Source organism: Rhinolophus hipposideros (genome assembly GCF_964194185.1).
Source record: "Rhinolophus hipposideros genome assembly, chromosome: 9".
Classification (NCBI taxonomy): domain Eukaryota; kingdom Metazoa; phylum Chordata; class Mammalia; order Chiroptera; family Rhinolophidae; genus Rhinolophus; species Rhinolophus hipposideros.
In genome coordinates, this window is record NC_138055.1 from 63,442,543 (window position 1) to 63,466,967 (window position 24,425).

Here is a 24,425-nt window from a genome sequence, read left to right on the forward strand (position 1 = left end):
GAATTTGACGTATGTTTTTATCCAGAGTGACCTCTGGTAGACCATCAACTGTCAGACAATGAGAATATCTGTTATTTGTGTTATTTGGTTGCACACTTAACTTGCTACAAGGTATTGACTTGGAAAAATTAATTTCCAGATAAATAAAATCCCAATTCTATTTTGGGTATTCAAAATATCTTCTCCACCAACCAGAATATCATCTCTAACTAGTAACAACTTGATAGCTTTGAAATATTTCTCTTCATGTTTCTCCACCTGTCAGGATATTTCAGAGAGTGACATGAGCAAAGACAAGCGGAGAGAAGAAAAGCAGGGAACCAGAAAGAGAGCAAACTAGACAGACTTTCCTAAAAATTAGTTAACTAAGTTACAAAACAACTGTCACACCCAAACGTGTGTTCTCTGAACTGTTCATGTAGTTTATTCTCTGACTGACTGAAATCCAGGGCAGCAAAGATTTGGAGGCTGGAATTTATACAAGGAAATTGAGAGCAAGTAAGGCCCAGATAAGGAGAAATACAAAGAATTTTTGATATACCTCTCTTTTGATGCTACGGATCACTGAGAAGGAAACAGATTTTTAAAAGAAGCTTTTAGTTTATACCCTGTATTCAGTCTAACACCTTCTAACACCTTCTGTGCTTATGTTCTGTTAATAAGATTTAACTTTTAATGGAAGTTCACATGAAGATGATGTCTGTGAAGAAAAATCTACCATATACTTTTATATATTGTGATTACAACTGTAGTGATGAGTTTCGGAGAAACCCCTACAAGTTTCTATTCAAAGTCAGGAGGAGGCAGAAATAAATGGGCTCACAAATCACTCTCTTATGTACATCATCAGCATTCCCCAATCCATCTTTGTGGAAAGGTTGCTAAAAAGGTAAGACAAAGGGGCCTGTCTACAGTGAACCACTTTATTGTATGCTTGGCCTCCTACTAACCTACGCTGGATTGAACACTTGGACATTAGAGGGTCTAATGGGGGCCTGCTAGTGTTTGACAAATGTCCACAACTTAGCAGCATTAAGAAGGAGGAACTGTAAGGCCACTATAGCCAACACGTTCAATATGGTTACACTGATGTGGACACAAGTGAGATATTCTTTTCATGGATCAGAGAGTGGATCTTTGAGAAACATGGGCTTCACAAATGACAAATTCTCTGGTCTCCAGGGCTAGGACATACCTTGATTCCCATAACTGGCATCAATTGCAGAGCCATCCCAGGAGTCCACAGCGCTGTCCACACTGGGCACAGTGGAGGGGTACATGTCAGTGAGTTTGCCTGGTTTCTGTCCTGCAGAAGCATCTTCCTCTACATCTCCCAGGTCACTCAAGTGGCCGGCCATGGGGAATTTCTTGGGACTGGATGCTGACTGGGCTTTAAAGATAAGAAAGAAGTTTCAATAAAAAGATCTCAAAAACACTTCCTGGCTAGAGAGTCATTTTCCTAGAAATACACACATAGACATTTGCACATTCTTTTTGGGAAGGAAATGCACTGGAAATCCTTAACCGTGGCTCTCGACCCACTCACCATCTGTCTGTTTCTTAATTTTCAAGGTGACAGTCTCTCCTGCCATCTGTAGCAAATGGATGGCTTCACTCAGAGGCTTCCCTTTCAAGCTGCTGCTGTTGATGGCTAGGATTCGGTCTCCTATGTGGATTGCACCAGTTCTGAAACACCAAATAGTAATAGGAGAGATAGAAAGAATTCCTACTTTCAGCATTCAGCATGCTACTGAATATAAATGCTCCAACATACTTTATGTATTCATAATAATAAAGACTTGGCAATGGTCTCTAGAAGCCACTTCTAGTTTCCTCGTGGGCAATCTTACAGGATAACTGCATCTGTTGTGAATTACTTTTCAGTTTCACATAAAATTAGAAAAATTGTTTTAATTAGTATTTCAAATGGACTTCTGTGCTTTTTAAATTCCAAGAAAGCTGAGTCATTTGGTAACCCTCTTACAAATTCCAAGGAAATGAACAATGCTGGACAGTAAATGTAGTGATGTTTATTTAGCACGGGGCATTCCTTCTTTCTACAGTTTTAAAGTATTGAACATAATCATTCCTCCAGCTCCTCGGAAGGGAAGTGAGGCTCAGAGAGCATGGTGACATACACCAGATCCTGGTGTGGCAGGGTCCCCTGCTGGTGAGGCCAAGGATTGAAAAGGGCCGATCTCAGGAATCAGTTACCCTCACGCACACATAACAACTGGCCTATGTTCTGAGAAATGTGTTGTTAGGTGATTTTGTCATTGTGCAAACATCACGGAGTGCACTTACGCAAACTTAGATGGTATAGCCTGTCACAAGCTTGGCTGTATGGTACAGCCTATCGCTCCTAGGCTACAAACCTGTACAGTCTGTTACTGTACAAAACAACACGAGATGAAACCAAGTACAAGAGAAAATGATGCGATCAAGAGACTCAGTAAACACAGACGCTGGATTGAACACTTGGACATTAGAGGGTCTAATGGGGCCTCTAATGTCCAAGTATGAGGCCGCTGCAGGCATAACATGGTAAGCTATTTTAAAACAAACATTTTTATTAAGTAGAAAGAGTATACGCTCAGCATAAAATGCATAGTATAGTAAATGGATAAACCAGCATTCTTTGTTCTCAATTCTTCTGTACTGTACACGATTGTCTGTGCTATACTTTTATACGACTGGCAGTGCACTCGGTTTGTATACACCAGCATCACCACAAACACGTAATGCTTTGCGATATGACGTTACTGTGGCTACGATGTCACTAGGTGATAGGAAATTTTCAGCAGCTCTGTGCTAATCTTAGGGGACCACCCTTGTATAGATGGTCCATCTTGACCGAAATATCATTATGCAGCTCATGACTTTAGTGCTAAGTTTGAATCCCACTCTGCCACCTACCAGCTGTAGGACCTGGGAACCTTATGTTAATGTTTCTGGGTGTCAGCTTCCTCATCGTTACAATGGGGGTAATCATTTTACAGGGAAGCCCTGAAGATTAAACAGGAAAACATATGCAAAGGGCCTAGCATGCTATTTGAAACGTGGAAAAAGAAAATGAATGCATTGATCAATAATCTAATCAACCTTGGGCCTTTTCCTTTCTCTTCTCATCCTCACCCAATTCTGAACTAGCAGATTAGAATTTATAATTCTGATGTTCAGCATATCTATCTTTGGAAGCACTGGGTGGCGAAGAAGTAGACTCATAGCAGGCAAGCTCCAGAACGGTGGAAAAACTCAGATCTCTGCAGCCTGGTTGAAGGCTACAGAGTGGGAATTCCATGTGCTAGCTTCCGGCTGTTCCGCGCACTTTTTAACTACAGTGAGAGACGGAGCCCAACTCCCAGGGCTGCTTGTCACTCACCGCTCTGACCACAGCTTGCTTCTGGGCCAGCGGGCAGCTGTGCCTGGCAGCAGCAACTGGGGCAACAGAAGTGACCCTGGGTCGTACAGGTCACGAGGGGCTACTTAACAAGTCCCCTAATGCGTCTACTCTCAAATAAATTTTTTTTCCTGAAAAAAACAACAACACATCACTTCATTCTATTCTGAAGAATCTCCAATTTATAAAAGATCTATGTTGTAAATCATACAACACTTGACCAGTAGCTTGCTAACCCAGATAATTATTAATCTTTCCTTGTTTTCTCCTTAACAGAGATACCTCGGTCAGGAGGAAGCCTACAAAATATGGTATCAGAGGTGTCTCTGTTAACATCCATATACGAAATTCCAACAGTTTAACCCTTTTTGAGCAGCCTCAGTGCCCTCATCTGACAGATGGAGATGTTAGATGAGCTGCTTTCTAAGGTACCTTGCAGCTCCAAAATGCTGCAATGCCGCATCTCTATTTTGGAAACCATTGTCTTCAAAGGTCAGCATGAATGATGTGTGTGCATTCCTGAGCGGGGTCACCGGAGGACAGATGTGGTTAGGAGGGTTGGACTATCTCTACAACATGTTCAGAAAGAAATGCAATTTAACAGAGAGGGGGTGGAGTGGCTTGGGAGTGCATGCTAATGAAAACAAATTGCTGAAGGAATAGGTGGACATTTCAAATTACAAGATATCATTAAGATACTACACTTTGCTTCCTGAAATCTTTGAAGACGAAGCCTGTGTCATCCTCTCCCGAAAAATATGGCAGCTCAGGCCAGTACCAGTCAGGAAATAAGAGGCTCAGTAAATGTTTGCTGAATTGAATTGGACAAGCCTTTTAACCTCCCTGAACTTTAGTCTCCTTCTCTCAAAATGGACACAATCTAAATCTACCTGGAGTCAACGATGGTTGGTTTATACATTTCTAGACACTAATATCAATGTTAAGCCCAGGACACCTTTCACTGCCTGTACGATGCCCCTCAAAGTCAAGTCAGAGCTCTGCCTGAGAGTTTTCAAGCTCTAAAATCAACCTTTTGTGCAGATTTGAAAAAGTCAACAGCTAACCAGGCAGGAGAGGGAAGGGAGTATGTGTTCAGATGAGGGAGGAAACCCATCTCAGACAGAGGTAACTAACAGTTTCTTCAACTTTTACCTTTCAGCTAATCCCCCTTTCGTGAGGCTGGAAATGATTATAGGATCAAATGGCTCTTCGGTTCCCGAAATCGTGATGCCCAGGGGCCCCCCATAGCGCTTAAGCTCCACGGTGTAAATAATTGCTCCGGAACTTTCTTGCTCATCTGCAATAAATATCAAGCAGTCATAATTGGTTTCTTCAGAAAAAGTGAATAAGACACATATATTCAGACATAAAATAAGAAATTCAAAACATCATCATCGAAGCATTATGTCTCTGGAAATAATTATTTTGGGAAGTAGCATTTCCTTAGTAGGATATCACATGCTAACACATGGAGATTGTCTGTTCACCACCTAATGGCTGATGTTTTAAATCTGTGAGTGAGGTATCCAGCTGGCACTTCAGGCCCATCAGACTGTGTCATGGCTAGCACAGTGCTTGCCCAGCATTTGGTGCATGTGCCACAAATACCTGTGGAATGAACACTTGGCTGAGGAGGCAATATGGGGGGAGGGAATCGTGCAGTGACAAAGCGATCAGGCCATGACATTCCCATCTCAGGCTTTATAAGCAAGCTAATTTTCAGTATAGAAACATTGTTTTTACTCAGGGTTGGAGCAAACATTAACCTATACATGGTTAAGTGGGGCTTAGGGAGGTTGGCTTGGAAATCTAGAATCTCTTACATATCATTCATATCATTAAGACCTACAATGTCTTAAAAACGGGAATCCTGTTGAATTCATGGATACTAAAGCAGAGGCTTGAATCATTATCACTTGTCTGTTTTTGAGATTAACAGCCATGTTTCAGATTAAAATTATGAGATTAAAATTATAAGATTAAAATTATGTTTCAGTAGAATATACCAGGCTGCCACACTGTCACAAATTAAATTTTTCTATTTAACGCTGGTATGAAGGAAAACATTTGTGAATGTGGTCTGCTTAAATTATTGACCTGAAAGATGTCATGGGACGCCTCCAACTCAGGTGTGTTTTTTGACTATATCAGAGTTGCAAATATGAAGTCTAAGAATACAAAGGGTCTCATTTGCGTATGACACGCCTAAGTTTTTGAGTGTTTCTTGTTTTATTCCTTGGTCCTCGGAGCTGCAAATGGTAAAGGAACTGTTTCATATCTGTACTTAAGGATGCAATGAGGATGCAATGAAATGGTCCAGTAGCTACTTTCATAAAACAGTCAGCTTTTACAGTCAGACTGTATCATGGTGTAACATTAACACAGTCACATTTCTGCAATAAACAGCTGTTCGTTTATGATATGAAACCCTAAAATAAGGAGGGAAAGAAAAGCTTGAATTAACAATTCATTTATCTGTGTGTGCAGTGAAGAATTACAATGAAGATAAAATGAAAGGCCAATGGAGTCACACAGGAAGCGATGTATCCTCTCCCACCAGCACTAACTTCACTTCTGGCCATAGAATGGGAATTCTGGAATGTACCCATCACCTCTACGTCCTCAGTGCTCTACCCCTAATCTGCTCCATACGTAGAGAACTAAAGACAAATTACCACACACTGCGATGTTTAAATCAACAACTTAGGTTACAAATACCTTCAATATTGGACTCAAATTTATATCAGCAGCCGAGAATCCTCTATATCAAGCCCTCAATAGCTCTGTTTGATGGCTCACAAACATCTTCCAGGTTTCTACCTAGGCTGTGGCCAACAGGCTAATGATGGCCTGCTAAGGAAGGCCTCAGAGAGGCACCAGGATACAGGGCAATCAAAAAATAGAGGCAGAGGGCAAAAGTCTACATTATTATACACTACGATATATCATATAATTATCTTTCACAGCTGCCTTTGACATAAATGAATAGGGCACTATTGCATATAATGCATGTACTTTGCAGTCTGCGGCACCTACACTCTGGATAAAAGTATAGGTGAGCGATCTGATCAGTAAACTCTGGCACAGTTAAAAATATCAGTTACCATTGGGCAGTCTGCTGGCCATTCAGTGTAGGTGTGTAGTCCACGGAAAAGACGCTGACCCTTTATCATTCTCCCTTAGAGCAAGCATGAGGAGACTCGGTCAATGGGTCCCAACCAAGTATTCTGGATTTGGCCATCAGCTCTTTATGGGAATCGTGGGAAATGGCAGCTGCCCAGGATCTGGAACCCAGCAGCCCAGAACCCTGAAACCTGTGAGAAGTTTCAGTTGAAACTTCAGTCCAGATGAAAACAACAGTGGGGCCATCGGGAGTGGAGCTTGGGTGCAGACCCACTCACTGGGTGAAGGGGGAGAACTTGGTGCTCATTGGCTCATTCTTCAGGCAACCCAGGCTGAGTCTCCTATAGTATTTTTGGATAATTCTACACCTTACATCAGAAAGAGGACTAAATCACATTGGTGATGAAGTAAATGGGTTTAGGACAATTAATTGCAGGCCATCTGATGTGGGGACACTTTAGTTAGTCACTGAGGCCTCACTATAACTAGCAGGCAACTGTTAGGGTCCTTAACAAGTTTAAATAGTGATGGGGATGCAAATCAGAAAAATGGCAGCATCTTAATGAAGGAAACATTCCTGTGATTACATTGGGGTGGAAACAGAAAGAAGTGGAGTTGTATTTAGGTTACGACAGAAATGGAAGCTGATTTCTAACGTCTTCACCAAATCAGTTGCCAGAAACAGAAAAGAGAAAGGGGAGATGTAAGAGACATTACAAGCAAAAGCAATCAGTTGATCTTTTTGGATCCTAATCCAAACTATTTCTAAAAAAATCTATCTATCTGTCTGTCTAATCTATCTATCTATCTATCTATCTATCTATCTATCTATCTATCTATCTATCTATCTATCTATCTGTCTATTTATCTATCTATATGAAAATCAGGCAAATGGGAACATTGAGTGAATATTTAATGATATTAAGAATTATTGCTAATATTTTAAACTGTGATGGTATTTAGTTATGTATTTTGGAAGTCTTAAATTAGGGTGGGAGTATAGATAAAGCAAGATTTAGCATGTTAATAATTGTTACTGCTAGGTGATACATGATGATCCATTACACCATTTTCTCTATTTTTTAATATACTTGAAGTTTTTATAATAACATTTAAAAATTAATAAAATATTATTTTACTAAAATATTTAATTGAATACATTGATAATATTTATAATACTAAATATTTAATCTAATAAAAATATTAATTCCCTCAGAAAACGCTGTGTGGATGCCTTGAGTAAACAGATATTTAGTTTGGCTTCCTTCCTTTCCATAGATGATGGTGGTGGGGGCTGCCTAGACACTGTGTCATCAAGATCCCTATGGGACCCCTTGAGGTGAGGTCCCAGAGCATCCCACTGCCACTTGCTCTGGAGGAGACCCCCATCTCAGCTCTGTCCAGTTTTTCATAACAATGGTTTCGTCCTAATTTTTTTCCCTGCTAGGGACCCAGCCTCTGCCCCTCTCCCTCGCATTTATTTTCACCATTGCTGCTAACTAGTAATTCTTTTTCTTTACTTTCTTGGATATTTTAAGGCATAAATTTGATTACATTACCCTCTTGCTTGATGCATTTCATTGGTTCCCCAATTCCTTAAGAATAAACTACAACCCCTTTCTTTGCAAGAGCTGAGTGGGAGTCTCTGTATTTCCAGAAGGCCGCACCATCCTCCCATTCCAATGTAATTCCCTAAGTTCTTCCCCACTGAATAATCTGCAGTTCCTTAAAAGAAACACTTTTCTAACGTCTTTAACCTTGCACATGTTACTGTCTGTGCACAAACATCTTTCTTCCCCTGGAGAATTTTTACTCTTACTTTCACACTTGGCTCAGATGTCTTGTCCTTTAGGAAGGCTTCTTGGATCCTCTGCTGGGACTAGAGGCCTTTCCTAAGAGGTCCTCCAGCTTCTGTGTATTCTTCTAGTGTTTCTTACCTTCGTATTTTAATTCTTGCCCCTGCCCCCCCCGCCAAGGAGAAAATAACAAATTAAATTAAAATTCTCCCTAATAAGAGAAACTAAATATGAAGGAATAATGTTCAGTCAGGTAGAGTTGAGCTAGGGAGGGTCACAAACCATTGTAATGTCATATCTAAGATTCCTTGCTCCCTGAGAACCAATTTTTTGCCCCCATAGAAAGGCATGTTCTGGTGTATACTCATCCCTAGATGTTTTAATTATCTCTGTACTTGTCTCCTCCATTAGAATAGGATCACCTTGCAAACAAAGATATTTTATCTTCATCTCCCCAGAACCTACAACTATGTCTGACCCCAAGGACGTGTCAGTAAATACCTGAACAGATGAGTGAAAGGATGAATGAATGTTAATGTTAGCTTGCAGTCACTGGTTCTAAGGGAAGAAAGAGGTCTCAAAGAAAGTTATTCTTCCTGCTACTCCAAGGTCTAGTTTCCTTCTCCAAAGTGATGCAAATCCAATATGGTTCATTCAAAGCGTGAGAATAAGACCTAGGCTGCCACTGTGGGAACCAGCAAACTTAGAACATTCTCCCTGCACAGTCTTAAGAGCAGAAGAGTCAGCTTTAGGCTGCGCTTCCAATTCCATCTGCCTTCTCGGGCTTTAGCCCAATTGGCATGCGGAAGGCCCTGCAGCTTCGGATGAGGATGGTAACTGCCAGTTATGCTCAGACCATTTTGGAGGTGGAAGCACTCCAAGACATTCTCTCCTTGAGGCTGCTCCAGCTTAGACAGCTTGGAAAGGAGCAACTGGAGTGTTTAACCAGAACAGAAACTTCCTGAAAATGAAAAATACAGGATCACCGGTAAGTTGCAAAGTGAACCTAACCAGATGTTAATGATATTATAAGCAGCTTTTATATGACAACAGAAGGTTTACAACTATTAGCGAAAGACTTGAAAGAGGGCCAGCCTCCTCGTTTGTTCTGCTCAGCTCTAGTTAAGAAAATTAATGGGACCACCGAACAGATGTGAAATTGCAGCATTACTTATCTGCAATGTTATTTTCGGGCTTCTTGAGTGACGCCTGTTTAACAGAATGAGCACTATTTGGCTTGAGTCCATAATGGCAGCTGCTTCTGTGGCCGAATAGGAGGCTTAGATTTGGGAGAGAGCCTTTGGAATGCATAAATGTACTGGTTAATCAACGTTCATTTCAACTAAAAGTGAGGGAATGCGTTTCAGATTAGGCTGCGTTTCTGGGAGGGGGGCAGACCTGAGAAAACAAGCCATTTTGAACAACACTTCCCCCCACCCCCGACAGCTTCCTTACTGTTGTGTGGTTTAAGCAGACCCTTAGAAAATATTTGGGACAGATTTGGAAGCCTCCATTTATTTCTTCGCACAATTCCCCCAAATTCTCTACTGTTTGGCTTCAAGGTTCCTTCTTGGATCTCCAAACTCTCCTCTCTGCATTTATACCGGATCTAGATGCAGTCAAGGCAAAACAACAGATATTATTTCAAGAGGGCTATTTTTATCTTTGGGGACCTGGGGCTTGAGTGATAGCCATTGTTTTTGGAAGCTGGACCCAAGCAGGAACCGTTTGGCTCTATTTGATGTATGTTCCTGCGGTAATGAAAGATAACAACTGCAAAAGCTCTTAGCGGCAGAATGGTCTCTGAATCAAGTGGGAGAGAACACTGTAGTCCCAAGTGTTCCAAAAGACCTGGCCATTGTAAAATCATGCAAAAATTAGCTTAAAAACACCCTAAGAAGAGCTGTCGATAGTTAGCATTCACCATGCCTTACTAGGGAGGTGCCACACATCATTTCTGAGTACTTCAATATATGACCTTCTTTGATCCTGAAAATAGCCCTGTGACGTAGGCCTTAAGCAGACATTTGTACATGAGGAAATTTGTACATGAGGAAATTGTTCATGCTCATAGAATTTAATTTAATTTTCCCATTTCCCATCTTGTCAGGTATGAAGCCAGTCTAGTGTTCTTAGCATTTTATTCTACTGCTTCCCCCAGCCTGGGCTACAAACGGAGTGGATTCAGGCTCTCCTGAATGCCTCATTCAATACTTCAGTAAATGACTGCAACCTGTGTGGTCACTGACCAAATGCCGTAGCCTCACTCCCCTGCTGTAAGTCCTCCCCATTGGCTTCTGGAGGAAGTTCAAATGTCTTAATACGGTTTAGAAGGGACATGACGATCTGGCTTCAGTACATCTTTCCACTCACCTACTACCAAGTCCTTACATATCCCTTTTGCTTCAACTACATCTGCTACTAGGATGTGCCATGCTCTCTGGCCTCCTGCTTTGGCTCATATTCTTCCTTTGATTAAATTCTAGCAACGTCTCCCAAACACTTTCGAGATCAAGGTTGTGAGAAGCATTTCCTGGAGCTCCCCTGGTACCAATGGCTACCTCCACATTCTCTTAGCATGTGGTGCTTACCGCTAGAAATCCGTCATGGTGTTCATTATTGATTTTCTTCTGTTTGTGCTCTAAGGTGATTAAAGGGCAGGGATTGTGTCCTTCTTAAGCTAAGAATGGGCAGTTCCTAATACAGTACCTTGCACCTCACAGACATTAAATAAATGCTCATTACATGACTGAATGACAAAGACTTGAACCATGTTTGAGACTAGATCTACCATCTCCTTGGGTAGTGTGCCAGGCCGAGCAATGCAACTGGGGCAGCTGGAAGATGCTCACATTTTGAAGCAACATCTGTTAAACCCAACTGCAGTGTTGCTCGCTTAGGAAACCAAGTTATGCCAGTATGGTTATAAGCTTCCTGGAACTGATGAGAGCACCAAGGATGGAGAGGAGCACAGAGTTAAGGAAAGAACTGGAAGACTCCTGGAGTTCAGAAAGTCCAAAATTAGCATGAGCAATATTTCAGGGAGTAGAGAACATATGCTAAATATTCCCATTCCAAAATGTTGAGACAACGGATGGCAACAACCCAAATCACTAGCTTAATTTCAGATTAAGCAGAGTATCAAACTTCCCAAATCAGTGACTGTCGTAATGATTAATGCTCATTTTCAACTCATTTATATCTCTATGAAGGATCAGAACAAATGGGGGGAGAGGCGTTTCAGGATGTGATAATAATAAAAATAGTCCAAGTTACAACAGCTCTCAGATATGGATAGTATCAGGTGCACATTACTGAAGATGGAATTGAATCGCACACAGATTAAGTAATTTGCCCAAACCCACACAGCTCAAATGTGGTTGAGCTGGACTTTAAACTTAGGTCTGATTTTAAAGCACGTGCTTCTTATGACTACATAGTCTGCTGTGAACTGATCTATACAATATATCTCTCACACTTATACTTACAATCTTATTTTGGGTAGGTGCATGGTTTACCATGGAAGGATTTAGGATTGTAAAAACATAGGGCCTCTTAAACATTAAAAAAAATTTAATAAGCATGATAATTATCATAATGTTAGGCACAAGGATCACTGAGGGAAATATCTAAAGGGGTAAAAATGAGTCGAGGGGAAGCAACAACTGAAATTATGATCTGGCTCTCTAAATGCTCAATTGTTGTTTCTGAAACTCCTCCCAATGTGTCTGCTCAGCCTGGCTTTGGAATTGGAGCATCACCAACAGCAAGCTGCAAACATATTTATCTCCGGCATGGCCTTTTCACTTTGCAAGGAAGGTAGTAGCTGTGATCTGCTTAGCTTGGCAAATCATGCAGAATGGGGTTCTCCACAGGGCTTTGTCTCTTCTCTGGGACAGAACCCAGAATGATGCTGGAGGTTTTATCCTTTAGAAACAAATCTCAACAAGGAAATGCAATTGAAGCATGTTTGTAAGAAGAGAAATACAAATGTTGGTACCAGAAAATCAGTTGCGTGGAAAATAATGAGTAGAAACCTATGCATATTTTAAGTGGTTGGTTACAAAATATATTTGGACATAATCATCATTTCCAGCTGTACTGATGGATGTAACTACTGACTAGTTTTGCCTTTGAATAGGAATCCTAAACACATTGCTTGACATGACCATGAACTCTAGATCTAGACGGTTTGTTTACAGATGATTCCCGATCTTGGACAGTAACTCATTATTGGTTTGGATGAAATTATACACAGGAGAAGCTCTCGTAACCAAACTCCAGTTAATCAATACACTGGATTAATTGTGGCTCTCCATCCTCTGTAAAATATATTGACCAAATGCCATGGAATGCTCCAGATTAATAAGTTTCTCTCTCTAGTACCCCTGTGTATTTCTGCTCCTGCAGCTGCTTGAATTGTAAGCTTAAACATTTAGAGTCAATTATGTTTATTCCTAAGCCTGTTTCATGCCAGTTTTATTTGTTATTGTAACTATGTAATTTAATGACTCTTACATAATCTAGGAAATAGGAGTATAGTGGTTCTATGAGAAAATAAAATCAAATGCTTTGGGAAGATTCAATAAGGGGAGGTCATTAAGTAAAAACTTACTGTTAATTATGTAGAGGAAAAACTTGAAAACATTGGGGAAGATAAAAATCTAGATGGAGTAAGCATTCAGATTCCTTTAAATTTTCAAAATTCTCACTGTATTAAAACAAATAAAAATCCCCAAACTGGAAATCATAAACTATATATTATGGGTATGGTTTAGGCAAACAAATAAGTAAAGAGACTTGTAACTATAATCAGCATAATATTCCTAAGAAAGGCCTGGGCTTCATCCACAAGACTGGCAAAATTTTAAATTAAACATTTATATTATGAATATATATGAATATATATATATTTATGTATAAATACATATTTATATATACAAATATATATGCATATTTTTCTATAATTCCCTACATTAGCTGACTCTTTCAATTAATGGGCTTGTTTCATTTAGCTCTAGGTTCTTACAACCAGATAGAAGGGCTTTTTCCTGCAAAGCTACTCAGAGTGTAGCCTGTGAATCACAGTGGCATCGCCAGGAAGTTTGTTAGAAATGCAGAATGTCAGGCCACTTCTGGGGGCAGTGCCCAGGAACTGTCTTAATGAGCTCTTCAGGTGATTCTGAGGCTCACTAAAGTTTGAGAAGCACTGCTCCACTATATTCACACATTGCTGGAAGCACCAAAAATGGATATAGCCCTTTTAGAAAGCAACGCGGTACAAGACTCATCAGGAATCATAAAATTTCCTGTTTAACCTGACTCAGCAATTCTACTTCTAGGAATACTTCCTAAGGGAATAATTCAAAAGAAGGAAAGTTAAATAAAGATATCTATGCATAAAGATATTCATAACTGTACCGTCTAAATGATAAACAATTGAAAGCAATCTAAATAAGAATGGAAGAATGGTAAATAAATTACAGGCAGTAAATAAACATAACAGATATTAAGGGTTTGTAAAATGGTAACGTGTTTATAAAATTAAGTAAAAATATAACATGCACTATGGTTATAATTATGTAACGGAAATATCAACTTGAAAATGACGTGTTCCATTGCATTAGGGTGGTACTGGGTGATGATTTAGTTTTCATCTTTAAAAATTAAATTATTCTAATACAGTTGTAATAATGTTCATGTAATAAAAATATCTTAATTATGTCATTTAAAAGCAGCATTACTTAAAATTGATGCCACACTCTCAGCATGCAATTTAAAGACCTTTGTATTAGGTTGGTGCAACAGTAATTGTGCTTTAAAAGGTTAAAAATAATTGTAAAAACCACAATTACTGTTGCACCAACCTAATAACTAGATAAAACTCTGCTGCAGTGTCACTAGGCAGCAGTCGTATGTACAACAAGAGCTAGTATCCTTTGTGATAGATGGGCAGTTAGCAAAATCAGTCTTAACAAAGGAAGCTATCAATACCCGAATTATCTTCATCTTTGCGGATTTTGAGCTTCACCAGATCTTCACACTGCTGGAGGATCTGAACTGCATCTTCCATGGAACAGTTGTCCAGCCGAATGTTATCTATTGCAAGTAATTTATCCCCAAGTTCCAGCGTTCCGGTTCTGTTAGTACATAAACAGCAACACCGGAGTAACATGAACACTTCAGCAGGCATTTAAGGGGCATTAACATCATGCAGCATTATGGTATTCTTTAGAGGAAAAAGAGGTTCTTCCATTGTTTTTAAATTGAATTTTCGTGACAACCACCCCCTTTTTTTCCAGTCTTATTTTGGATGATTTTTATCATATTAAATTGCAAAGTAGTAAAAACATTTTTTTTTCTTATGCTTTCTTCTGTTAGAGCAGGACAACATTATAAGCTTCACTCAGGATCCAAGGTTGCTAGGAACGGATGTAATGTCTGGGGTCTTTGGAGACTGGGTGTCCTTATGCTTCTCCATACTGTGTGCCACTTTTGAACCTAGGCAGTCCAGATACTAGGAGAGGGTTGAGGGGTGAGGGAAGTGAAGGTGGGATGGAGGTCTGAGACTTGGGGCCTCTGCCCCTTCTGCCTGCACAGGGAAACGCACTGTGGCTGCAGTAGTGAGCAAAGGTGACTCCGAAGCCACCTATCTGGAGGGTGGCCACTGAGAATCTAATACTAGCTGTGGACCGCTGCAGGTCTGCTGAAAGCTTTTAAGGTCCATCATGAAATGAGAAAAATAGTAAGAATGTATATGTGTTTGTGCATATATGTTTACACCCATAGTTGTAAAAAAGGTTATATTTTATTTAGTAAAAACTACCCTTTTTGCATTACGTCTGTGACAGTGGTTGCTTATTGCTTCCTAGCATCCATCTTTCTTTGGGATCACTTCCTAAAGAGGCATGTCACAGACTGTGTGGGAGCCACCCCCTCCCCCCTTCTGGAGCTAGAAACTTGCAATGCTGAGCAAGCTGGTGAGGATGGCAGAGCTCCTTCCCCAGCCCTGCATTGTCTGCCTACCTCTCAGCTGTAATATCGTGTTTCCCTAAAAAGAAGACTGGGTTTTATATTAATTTTTGCTCCAAAGGATGCATTAGGGCTTCTTTTCAGGGGACGTCACCCTGAAAAATCATGAGAGGGCTTATTTTCTGGTGAGCTCTTATTTTCAGGGAAACACGGTATGTATGAGGGACAAACATCTGGCTGGTTTGGTTCACTCTATTTATGAGTCTCTTTGTCACAGCATCTGAGCCTGTACTTACACTGAACTCATACAACGTCCTGACTACTTTTTAAGCAGTAAACTATTTCTTTAATGAAATGACTGCAATAATAGATGGTATTTTTTAAAAGTCCTTCACTGGAAAATGAAAAGAAGGTTAACAGTCTTACATCAGTCTTCCCCAATCATTTGAAAAAAGATTTTGACCTGTGAAACCCAAAGTTTGAGATTTCCCGATTTTGAGGGTACATGGACCAAACGGGAGATTAAACATTAAGGCTTGAGGATCCGGCTTGGCCGGGGAGGACATTCTGGCATCTAGCAAAGCTCTCCCATAAGTTATCATCTCCATGTGGGGTGTCTGTTATCATTGGGGCCACTTTCAGTGTTTTAGCAGGAAAATGAAAGGTGGATGTGATCAATGAAGGAGAGCCTGTGTTGGACTCATGAACGACCCTAAAAAACATTTTCAGGTGTTGTCTGCCTTGCATGCAGAAATAAATTGACATGAGGGGAGATCTACAAAAACCATGGACATTCAGGATGTCAATTTTGATCGATTAATAGTGGCTGCCTGGAAAATATTGAGAATACCATGATCCATTAGCAAGGTCTGCCTGGAGTGTATCAGGGGTCATATCTGCCTTAATTCAGAAATGTCTTGGAATGAACCAGAAAATCCATTCTCTTTACCTGTGTGCCACACTGCCTTTTTTGATATCGGAAATGACAAGGGGGTCTCCTGGTTTTCTACTGGATGGTGCTGTAATAAAGAAGATAGAATAGTCACATCTTTGTAGCTATGATTCACTCATTACTATACATTTTCCCCATTTTATAACAACTGTTGATGAAAGTACCGTTTGCATGTAAAGCAAAGATGATGAACAAATGAATTAGAAAATGTGCACACATCTTGATGTAAAAAGATGTTTCCATTAAAGTTTTTATAAACTTTAAAAGTAAAGCAAGGTCACTTTAAATCTGTACTTACAGAAAGCAATTGGAGAGCTTCCCATCAGCTTTAAATCTATTTTTAATCTGTGATTCTCAAGAGAGGGCGGTGAAAGGTGAGTATTAAAAGCAGTTGGGGGCTCCTGTTACAGGTACTTATGTGTGATCCCTTCCCTCACCCCTTCTTTCACTCCTTTCGAGGGAAGGGACACCATGATTTATGGGGATGTGCCATATTATCAAGTGTCCTGGGTGGGAAAGTATATGAGAATCACTGATTTAGTTTTTTTCTTTCCCCAAAAGGAAATCTTTTTCTAGATATACTGTAAATCTTTAAATTTTGTTCATCCTACCTAGAATGCTCTAAAATGTTTTAGAACATGACTATTTTACTTTATTGACAGTAGTAAATATTTGGTGCTACTTAATTATATATATATTCATATACGTATGAATATATACTCACACATATATATTCATATATATATATATATATATTCATATTCTAAGCATGTAGATATAACTTTTATTGAGTTTACAGATAAAACTATTATCCTGCACAGTGGTCAGTTTTGAGCTTTATAACTTTTCTTAGGATTATTTCCATTTGATGAGAAGGAAAAGCAATTAGTAATGAGACTCCTTGGAATTAATTTTGAAAATGAACTATAGTCCAAATAAATACAAAAATATCATCTAAACATAGGAAACTTTCCTCCCTTCCTTCCTTCCTTCCTTCCTTCCTTCCTTCCTTCCTTCCTTCCTTCCTTCCTTCCTTCCTTCCTTCCTTCCTTCCTTCCTTTCTAAATTTATTGGAATGACAATGGTTAGTAAAATTACATAGGTTTCAAGAGTACATTTCTATAATATATCCTCTGTATATCACATTGTGTGCTCACCAGCCAGAAATTTAGGAATTTAGAAATATCATTTAATTTCGGAGTCTGATACTTAAAATTAACTATGTCAACATTCGTAAAAAACAATTTGCCTCCAAAAGGAGATGTTTTTCCAACCTAAGCCGGTAGTGATCATTAAAAAGCCCCTAAAGGAAGATTTTCTTATGAACAGTCTGATCATCCCATAATAATCATAGAAGCATATCATAGCCCATAATCCCTTCTGAATCCCAGAAAAATGTTTATGCACAAGAACAGATGGTTTAATATCTCAACACAACATTGAAAGAAAAAGCAAACACACATACCAATACGCTACCCACTGTCTAAATTAGTCCATAGTGAATGTTAATGGGACTTTATTCAATCATTTTTCTTGGCTTCTAGCAAACAATGTAAAACATTCTATTCACTACAATTAATTCATAATTTATACCTCCACTCAATGATTTGAAATAATTCCTCTAGAGAAATATAAACATCTAGCATTTTTACTCATGTCATATTTCAGAACTGCAAATTGTTTTAGGCATAGGAAACAAAAATAAAAACTTTATTATTACAAGCAAGTACAACTTTTCTAGCATCTGCCAATGAATTTACACAATATTGTAAAAAAAAAAAAGCTGAAGTAACCATCACAGAACACTCAATGTTTCTCTTTGTTTAAAAAAAAAAACAATCCATGTTCCACTGAAATGGTCTGAAATAAAACAGTAGTAGAGGCAGCAAAATACACCAAACCTATCTCTGTCATCTTTGCAATAAGGAAACTAGCACTGTGACCTCTTGGACCAACCCACACAGGTTTGCAGAGAGGTTTGAGACTTTGTGTGGTCTAAGGACAAGTATGGTGGCCCTTCTCATGTTTAGTAGATCCTTGTCTTTCTCCTTTAACCAAGTCCATACCTAAGGCTTGAAAGGTTCAGCAGGTGGATGCCCGTTGGAACGATGAATGTGAACCCAGAAGTGGGTCCAAATCTGTACATGCTCCTGACAATGTCAGCACCATACTTACCAGGCAGGTTAAATGTGGCAATGCATGCTTTGGGGACTCAGTCATAGTTTACACACCCTAGCACCACATTTTAACTATCTATTACCTGAGAAAAAGTCCCAAATCGAGCTTTGCTTGGATTGTAGTACTTACAAAATTAAATTAGTTGCCAACGTATCAAAATTAGTAGATTTCACACACACATATAGCTTCTTTCAAAAACACGAGAGAGGCAATATGGTATAGTGATGAAGAACCAGGACTCGGCAGCCAGAATGTTTGGGGTCGAAATCCTGGCTCTGCCACTTATTAATTAGTCTGTGCGCTTGAGCACATTGTCTTTAGGCAATTTAGCTTCCTCATGGGGAAAACAGTGATGAAGATAACAATAATGCTTATCTCATAGAATTTCAGATGTAAGGACTGAGTTTTTCCAGGTAAAGTGGTCGGACTAGTGCACACAGCATGCCCAACACAGTGTTTATTGATGTTATCATTGTCCAGCATCATTGGACCACGTTCCCACGCCTCCCTTTAGATGGAGCTTTTGGCCCCCATCTGTTGTTGTTCTGATTGGAAGGATCTCGCTCCTAACTTGCCTCACTCCCTGAGGGTTTCTGAGTTTGTGACCCTTTGAGTGAGAGAATACACTAGCACTCACTCAGTGTTTCCAATGTGACCAGAATTCTCCACAGAATCATCCCTTTAACATGTATTTATTGCACTCCAGCTATGAACTAGACACCTCTGCTCTGCGCAATGGCCATGAAACACCAGAGAAGTTGGATGAAAAAGAGAGGCAAGGCTGGTTAAATCTCTCTTTTCATTAGGAATGAAATAGTTTTCTCTCTTCTGAGAAGTGATTTCAATTAGGAGGCCACACAAACCTGTCATATGGGGAGGAGGTTACACTAAATGGGTCAAGAGTGTGGCTGAAAAGTAGGGCAACAAAAGGTTTTTAAGTTCTGAACAACAAAGGAAAAATAATCATAACCACTTGAAACCTCAACATAAATTGGTGCAACATACAGAACTGATAGCCTGACAAAAGAGAAAGAGCAATCGTGCAAAATCCCATGGTATACGATATATAATAAATTTACAATACTGCCTTTTCCCCATTCACAGTTCATAAAATAATTTTAATTCAAACTCTTTACTTGTATCTCCAACGTTGGTTGTTTTTGTTGTTACTAGAGATGATTTTTTTGAATCATCTACGAGCTTTTGAAAACTTATCATTGTCATGACTTTTATAGCTTTTTTGCAATCCAGCACAATGGTATCACTGGAAATTTTATCCCAAATCACAAGTACCCATTTGTATAACATTATAATAATCGTATTTTTCATGCTGCCCATAGGTATACATTCTTGATCTCATTACTTACTCTGTTTCTTTCTAAAATTTACTTTTTATTTATATAAAAATTACACATGCATATAATTTAAAGAGTCAAAAGTTTTATAAGAGCAGTCCTTTATTTCCTGCTTACCCAGATGCAACTTTTGGCTGCTTCTATATTGCTAAATAACATACAACTGTTACTACTTATTTTTCACTGTTAGTTATTTACTTTCTACTATGAAAGGTGAGGAGTTAGTTCTTTTCCAGCAGTACTACTACCACATTCATATATGTTTCTTGTCCCCCACACACCCCCCATTCTTTCAATACAGTTTTGTCTTATGTTTTTGTAAGATCAGTATTTGGTATTTACTCAGTATAATTGTAAATAGTATTCACAGACAGGTCATGTAGCCTGCAGGATATATTTTCTCTGTAGTTATCTGTTGTCTTGATGTCTTTGTCTGCTTAGTTTTCTTGTTTATCATGAATTCAAGTCCTCAGATTTCCCAGGTTATGCAAATCTCTTCTCGGTATGTTAAATTGTATCAGCAATTCTATCAGAGGTTTACAACCTGTCTTGACTGTTTGATTTCTAGGGTTGCTACACAGACTTTGGGAAATCAGAGTTTTTCTTCACTTCTGTTAAATTAATTGAAAAAGGAGGCCATGAGATTGAGGTGGCTTTAAGGTCATGATGACCTCTGGAAGCAAACCAAAATCTAAGTCTGTAAATGCCTGAAGGTTATGAAATTAAAATGCTAAGGACAACCAATCACAGCCAACTAGTCTTTAAACTACAGCCAACCAAATGATTTCCTATCTTTGCTTCCGCACTTTTTCTGAGTCTTTGCCCTGGCTCCTGTGGGCGGAGGGCTCCCATCCCTTTCCGGCTTGGCACTGCCTGATTTGAATCCATTTTTGCTCAATTAAACTCTTAAAACTCTTTTTAAATGCCTCAGTTTATCTTTTAAGACTGCTCTCTTGCATCTTTGGAGCCGTTGTACCCTGAATCCAACTCTCCTCTTTTCTGGCTCTACTTTCTCTTAGTGGCCCACATTCTCCAGTAGCTTCCTGTTATTTCTGGAATTTTTCCTCAACTTTATTTTCCAGTATTTTTATCGATTTTTTTCATTTCTGCCATACTTTTAAGTTTCAAGAGCTCTTTGTTCCCCGCTGTATATCATTTTGTAATAGTATTCCTTTTCTCCCTTTCATGCATATAATGAAATGTATCTTACATTGCTAATAGTGTTATAAATTCTTTTTTCCCCTAAGGTTTTCTTTTTTGCGCATGTGCTGTTCCTTTGTTTTCTTCTTTGTTTTTGATGATAGTCTTGCACAAGTGTATTTTTTTTTCTTAGCTCTTTTTGTGAGTGTGGTCCTAGTAAGCTGTTGGAAAGCTTGGTGCACTTGAGTGGGGCTTGGGGACTTTGGTCTTCATTATAGTTCAGGCCAGGCTGTTTCTTTAGGTCAGATGGCTCTGATTCTTTCTCCCGCTTGCAGGATATGAAGCCTGGCTACCTGGCTTCTTTGAGCTTATTGAAGGAAGAAGACTAGCAGTCACAATATTCAGTACGAAAACTTTCACCTAATCTGTTTTTAGAGCATTACCACTACTCTGAGCTGTGCTCTCCCAGTCCAGAGACCCTCCATTTCATGCTTTCTGGAGAATAAAAGCAGGCCTCTGCCAGGAAGGGGAGGGGTGCCTGGCTGTGCTGAGTGAGAGAAGGTGTCTAAGAGACTAACTCATTCTGAACAGACTTCCAAACAATCCCTCTGTCTTATCTCTACCATCACTCTCACTTCCAGCAGTTTCAGGTCCCAGTTCCTAAGCCTGTTGGGAGTTTAGGATATAAATCAGGTCAATTGTCAGCTTTCCCTTCTGCTTATTTAAATTCATCTTTCTCCATCTTCTTTGCCACTTCCAAATTTGGTTGCTGCTGTCTACTTTCCCTTTCCTCTTCTTAGAGGTTTTTGCCTTCTGAAAAATCTTATACTGTCATATTAAAATGGGGTATACGGTGGGAGCAGAGGTAAATGCATGTGTTCAAGCTATCATCTTTGACTCCTGAAGTTTTAACATCACTAGTGTGGGGACAAAGCCCCAAAAAGCAGTTTCCAGGCTCTCGGCCTCACATAGAAAGGTGCTGGCTCAGGTAGTAAATGGCCATCAACTGTGATCAGATGGCCATCAGCTGTGGCTAGTTGGCCATCAGCTGTAACCCGTAAGCCATTGGCCACTAATATAACTGCTGTGGCTACGCTAGCAGAGAAATGGGGGCTAGCAAGAGCGGGTTGCAGAGAGGCGGATGCCGCCAGCGAGAATATAGTGGTATGACTACCCTACCTATGGCTCCGTGGGTGTTCCTTTTTGGCCTCACCATGTCCTGCGTTCTTATGTGGGGAGTGGGAGCTGAGACCCCGCAGGCCGCCCCGCACGACAACTAGTCATCTCTGCTATCAGAAACTGGTTCTTAAAATAAACATGGATTCTTTTTCTCGAGTTTATCCTGAGAAAGAAGATACCTACCAAGAAGTGTTCCTGGTGGCTAACTAGGCTCACATTTACAACCAGAGCCTAGTAGCTGTTGTTAAACTGTGGACTGTCCTGCAAGTCACACTTCAGGGATGTCACGCAGGGGACCCTGCTCGCTGCGCCATTTGTCGTGCGGGGCGTCCGGTGGGGTCTCTGTTCCCGCTCCCCACATAAGAACGCAGGACACGGTAAGGCCAAAAAGGAACACCCACAAAGCCATAGGTAGGGGAGTCAAACCAATATATTCTTGCTGGCGGCTGGGCTGGAGACACAGGAAGCAGGATCTGCATAATCTGCCTAACAGCAGTCCGCGCTTGCCAGCCACCATCTTCTTGCTAGCCCCCATTTTTTCTGCTAGCGTAGCCACAACCGTTACATTAGTGGCCAATGGCTTACGGGTTACAGCTGACGGCCAACTAGCCATAGCTGCTGGCCATCTGATCACAGTTGATGGCCATTTACAACCCGAGCCAGCACCTTTCTATTGTGAGGCCGAGAGCCTGGAAACTGTTTTTTGGGGCTTTGTCCCCACAAGGGAGAAGCCTACACTAAACTGCCTGCCATCTGCACTGAACTGCCTGCCTGCACTGTGTTCCGCCATCTTAGCCAACCCTTATTAAGAAGTTCCTGAAATCCTATTTCAACCAATAGGACTGAGACTTTCCCCGTCCGATCAGATGCAACTATATCTCCGTTAGCATATTGACCAATCAGACAAGCTCCACTCTGACCAATCAGGATAGTGCTCTTTGGACCAAACTGTGAGGATTTGGAGTCCTTCTTTGCATGAGGATGGACCAATCAGGGACCAGGCACAGAGACTTCTCTCTATGTAAGTCAGCTCCCCTCTGGCTCTGACAGCATACTTTCCCTTTCCACCAAAGAATGAAGACTGCATTTCCCTAGTTGGAGCTGAAACATTGAAGACGTCTCGCTGGAGCAAAGCAGAACAGGCTGAGAAGAGCAGGTAGATGGGAGCAGAGCAGAAATGTCTGGCCAGAGGGGTGCCACCTCAGGGCTGCCTCAAAGCCCTGTTGTTCCACAGATGTGCTGCTTCGTGACTGAGCTGTAACAGCACAGCTGTGCTGTCCTCACAGCCATGCTGCATCACAATTGAGCTGTTTGCACTGAATCAAGTTTCCTTCTTCACTGCACCCTCAATTAAGGGTTATATTGACGTTGAATTGGCGACACTCTCAGTAGATGAAGGAAGAGGTAGAAAATGACAGCCTCTATCCTTTGTTTAAAAATAACTTTGTATTAGAAGACAAGAGAGATCATTTCATTTCGAAGCGAATTAAATGTGAATCAACAAAGTATTCCAGGAACATTCTATAATACCTAGCCATTCATGGACCTTACTCTGATCGTCAAAGTACTTTGCTCAAAGGGCCTGATAAGTGTCCAAACTTCATTAGAATAGCACACGCACAATCATTCAGTTTTACTTTAATTGCAAACATATACATAATACTTGATGGGTGAAAGAAGTTATTTGATTTAAAATGGAGCAATGAGTAGAGATTTTATTGCAGAAAAGGCAAAAAAAAACTTGAAACAGTCTATCCTAAATAGGCGTAAGAGTTCAGGGAAAAATGACAGATTTGTTGTGCTTGTCATGAAGACTGCTTAATGATTTTATATAGGAAAAAAGCAAAGCTTTGTTCCTGCAAAGAATTCAGTCACAACTAAAAAAGAAAGTCAACAAAATGCTGTGTTTGCTTTTCTGATATAGGATCTAGGAAGGTTCATCAATCAGATGGAGACAGATGAGTGGTAACATGACAGACAAGCCAAATGGAAGTCAGACAGAATGGGTTTGAATCCCTGTTTAACCTTTAAAGTTGTAAGTCTTTGGGCACGTTATCCAGCTAAGCCTTACTTTCCTCTCTGGAAAATGGGCATATATGCCACTTGGAAGATTAAGTAAGAAAACACAGAACTTACTTAGAGCCATGCTTGGCACAAAGTAGATACAAATTTCCTTAATAAAACCACACAAGGAAACCGCAATATTAAAAGGACTTTCCTGACAACCACACATGACGGAGATAACCAGAATTCTCTTACTTGAAAGGCAGGTGGACTGTGCCGGGGGTATGTGCTTTGGTTTCTAATTGGCTGAAATGTCAAAGCTTCAG

General features: G+C 40.1%; 1 protein-coding gene across 19 annotated transcripts in view; it reads right to left on the reverse strand.

Moving 5' to 3' along the window:
- Positions 1-24,425, reverse strand: part of GRIP1 (glutamate receptor interacting protein 1) — a gene marked incomplete at its 5' end in the record, with an annotated part of 621,259 nt that overhangs the window by 37,648 nt on the left and 559,186 nt on the right. For all 19 annotated transcript variants that reach the window (XM_081058475.1, XM_081058470.1, XM_081058458.1 and 16 more), the window contains 5 exons: positions 1,196-1,390; positions 1,547-1,686; positions 4,553-4,697; positions 14,314-14,459; positions 16,241-16,310. In XM_081058475.1, the coding sequence (XP_080914601.1) occupies positions 1,196-1,390; positions 1,547-1,686; positions 4,553-4,697; positions 14,314-14,459; positions 16,241-16,310 (696 nt within the window). The remainder of the gene's footprint in view (positions 1-1,195; positions 1,391-1,546; positions 1,687-4,552; positions 4,698-14,313; positions 14,460-16,240; positions 16,311-24,425) is intronic.